Below are 4,142 nucleotides of genomic sequence, written 5' to 3' on the forward strand. Positions count from 1 at the left end.
GCCTAGCTACTTTTTGTATTATCATAAGCTTCTGCACTTATCCTCCATTCTTGAAATGTTCACTATTTCACTGTGACCTTAAGACCTCAAGGATTAATATTATAAATTCTTTCTCTATCCATACTTATTTGGGCTACAGTTTCAATATTTGCGGGGTCTCTTCTTTTGTTTTCCTTCTCAGTAACACTGAATTACAGATCCTTATTTTCATCACTGATTCTGTCCTTACTTTTCTCTATATTTCACAGATAACAGTCAAATGTGTCCACAGGACCACTTTTCCATGGACTCTATTTCAGTCTCTATTAAACTGCCTCTCAGGTGTCCTAGTAACATACATTGGGAAACATACCAAATATAAAAGAAAACAGCAATATTCCACCTGTAATTTATGTAGTATGCATGTGTATGTACATCAAAGTCAAAATCGCTTGAACCAGTCAGCCATTTACAGCTATCAATGGCAGATTATTAACCTAAAAATATTAAGGAATATAAACAGCCCAAATTGTATGAAACAGAATGAAAGGGGTTAATTTAAGCTTTGTTTAATTCAAAACAAGCTTCGGAGTAAGTGCCATTGGGAGATTTTGCTTAAGTTAGAAAATCAGTAAATTCATCTAAATTTTTTTTTCATTTAAAACTTATGTGATTACATGATTACAACAACTGAGAAAACCATAAAAAATATGTTATCATTAACATACAGTTCCAATTCGTTTTTACAGCAAATCAGTCTAGTATTGGGATATTTCTTACGAAATTTCGATTCTCACTTATCGTAGTGAATCTTGACTGTAATGTTTCAGCACAATAATTCTGAAATTGTACTTTGAAGTTAACTGAGGTAGAAAGGGCTGGATTTAGTCAATATAAGTATGTAAACATGAATACAATACAAATAACTATAATGTTCAATGAAATTTTCAATGATAAAATATTTGATATAACAGATTTACTTTAGACAAAAAAGTAATTTATTTCCATTAATTATTTCAAATGGAAATTGATTAAAAATTATTAATGGCTAGTTTTTCTTCTAATTATAAATTATCAGTATACCATTTAATAAATGAATACTGTAAATGTATTCATATATATTTTTTCTTTTGGGCCTAACGATTATTCTACTCTTCCCAGCTTGTAAGGGCTAACTTCAGTTTAAGAGACTTTAACAAATGCATATGTGTATGTGTACTGATTCTAATATCAAAATATATAAGGAGGAGGGAGATTTTATGAAAAAATTTAAGTCTGGTTTCAATTCTTCATTCAACATTTTTTGGCTGTGATATGTACACACAAAAGAGTGACTTCCCATTCTAGCACACGTAACCTGTGTATATTTGTGTTACAGGTAGATACACAACTAGGTTTGTTTCCCAAATGCTCTTTTCATCTTCTTTTCACCTCACAATAATCTGCTGGACTCCTGAAGGACCAGAGGGCTTTGCGCACCTGACACGCATAAAAACGAAAATGTCTAAGAAATACAGGATGCTTGTGATGAAACAAAAGACGACCATGGCGATGCCAGAACTTTTTTCACTCTCCCAGTCATCTGAAGGGTCATTCCAGAATGATAGGCCAATGAAGCCAGATATGAGGGAAAATACACAGAAAATGATGTGAAGTACGGGCTCCTGAAAAAATATGAATTATAAACCATTTTAACATAAAATTTTTTCTTAGAGTGACCAACAGAAAAGGACAATGGACTTCCAATTTCAAAATAATTAACACAATAAATAATGCCACTGTAATATGATAAAGGCAACATAAAATATTTTGTAGGAGAGAGAGAGAGAGAGAGAGAGAGAGAGAGAGAGAGAGAGAGAGAGAGAGAGAGAGAGAGAGAGAGAGAGAGAGAGAGAGAGAGAGAGAGGGAATATTTTCTCTTCTATTTCCTTTGGTTGTATTTCAAATGTAGAGGCTTTGACTAATATGCGAAAAACTGATATTCAATAAGCTTAACAAAAAGAAAAAGCTTATTCTCACACTCCAATACTTCACTTTCTTCCTAATCTTTAATATTCTAATTATAAACTTTTTCTATCCCTCTCTGGAATTATTTTAGGCATACTTTTCATTTGTGTAGATAAAAAAGCTGTATACATTTATGTATAACATTAAGCATGATGCAATACATATTAACTGTCGAGGAAAAAACTCATAATGAGAATAACAGCAATAGTACAAGAAAAAAATGGTGGTGGGAATGCACTTCTATAGTTCCTTACTGAACTATGTTATGGTTGAGATACCATTGAGAAAGAAAACTTAAGGATACATTGTGGCATACGACAACTGCACTTTTAGCTTCTCTGTTCAATTATGCTTTTAAATATCCTAAGAAGATGCATATCAAAACATGGTCAATATTTTGTTAAACATTTTTTATCATCCTATATATCTGGTTTACAATACAAGATATCATTTGCTTTGCATTTTCATCTTCTGGTGATTGCTATGATCCTTTCATTAAACTGAAATTTACTAATTTCTGGCATATACTATTTTTGAAAAAAAAATTAAAGCCAGAAAGGAAAAGGGGAATTATGAGTTTGGTAGAAATATTCAAGAAAGAGAAATGGTTGTTTTACAGACAGGTGAGAAAAGAAGAAGAGATTTTCAGATGTGTAGAGTTTCTATCTTTCAATGAGATTCCTACTGCTTCAAATGAGAGAACATCCGACACGTTTAGGTCACTACCGAGTCTGAGATTGCCAATATCTTCATAAATTATTTAATTTGCATATATTCATATGAAGTCTTGTCTAGGGCGATTGTACTACCTTTTCATGCTTATGGCTTAAGGTTTATTTTACAGGTCTATTAACGGTCTGTCTATCTATCTTTTTGTCTGTGCCTCTATAATCCCACCCGACCCATGGGGTTAAAGACTTCTTTTTAAGCGATACAATACCAATATCTTTGAAGACAAAACTTGAAAACCTCATATAAATCACAAATTGGTTATGATTAACATTTTAACAATCAGATAGATGAGTAAATGTCGAAGGTTGAATAAGCATTTACCGAATAACTTTTGAAATGTATGAGAGAGCAACTTGATATTCGGCATCCTGATTTTTCAACTAGGGTTGTAGTTTAGCAAGTAATAATAATAATAATAATAATAATAATAATAATAATAATGATAATAAAAAATCCACTAATGAAGACAATATGCAGTCAGTTCTTTATATAAAATACAGACAATAGGACATGGGTTAAGACCCAAAAATCTTGTTAAATAATAACGGGAACATTTGCAAATTCTCTACATTATTTGACCAAGATACCGGGTTACCAAAGACCTTTCAGTGTCACATTAACAAAAGGGTAAATATGATAAGATGTGGCTCATGAAAAAGGAAAATAACCAAAGACTGTTTAAACAGTAACTTCGCTCTGTTCCTTGAGCTTTCTTTAAATTGAGAAGATGAACTAAATTCAAATGAGGAGAACCTAAGCTGTGCTTTTCAAGTGCAGGGTTTGTTATGATACTGATTCATGTAAGAAAATTTTGAAATACTTTTCAGTTGGTAAAATTGCAAAAGTAACCAAAAATCTTTCACAGAAAATAAGAGGTGTTCCTGGAGTATTTTTTGGTGTTTTGAATGGTTTTGATGACAATAACTGTCAGAAACCCATATTTTTCAAGTTATAAAGACACTCGAAACAAGGAAAACAACCATAGAGATACAACCTAATCTAAGGTTCCCTACCTAACATAACCTAAGATGACTTATCGTTACCTAGGGGTAAAGGGGGCCTTCGTCTAACTTCTCAGGAAGCCGGATAAAATTATTTAAGTAACTATTAATACCTTTTAGTGAATAAGAAATGTTCCTGGTGCATTTCAAGTGTTTTGAACGATTTTAAAGACGATTACTATCGGATACCTGTATTTTACATGTTGCAAAGACACCTTCTAACTAATATTATTCTCCTAAGCACCAATACCTTTTAGTTTAATAACTTTCTTCATGATCAAGTGGAATTGATTTCACCTTTATAGGTTTACAATATCTTCAGCTCACACTTCATAGGCTTACGAGTATCTTAATCTCCTTATCATGGTGTGAAAATCTACAGGAATTACCAAATGAAAGTGGATCATAAGTATATGAGTTACT

At 32.1% G+C, this 4,142-nt stretch overlaps 1 protein-coding gene across 1 annotated transcript in view; it reads right to left on the minus strand.

Annotated features, from left to right (window-relative positions):
- Nucleotides 1-1,084: 1,084 nt before the first annotated feature.
- The window catches only part of LOC137631692 (protein snakeskin-like), a 23,798-nt gene continuing 20,740 nt past the window's right edge, over nt 1,085-4,142 (minus strand). Inside the window, exon 5 of the mRNA XM_068363568.1 lies at nt 1,085-1,643. Within this exon, the coding sequence (XP_068219669.1) occupies nt 1,407-1,643 (237 nt within the window). The 3' untranslated portion in view covers nt 1,085-1,406. The remainder of the gene's footprint in view (nt 1,644-4,142) is intronic.

This window comes from Palaemon carinicauda, chromosome 40 (assembly GCF_036898095.1).
Source record: "Palaemon carinicauda isolate YSFRI2023 chromosome 40, ASM3689809v2, whole genome shotgun sequence".
NCBI classification, from domain to species: Eukaryota; Metazoa; Arthropoda; class Malacostraca; order Decapoda; family Palaemonidae; genus Palaemon; species Palaemon carinicauda.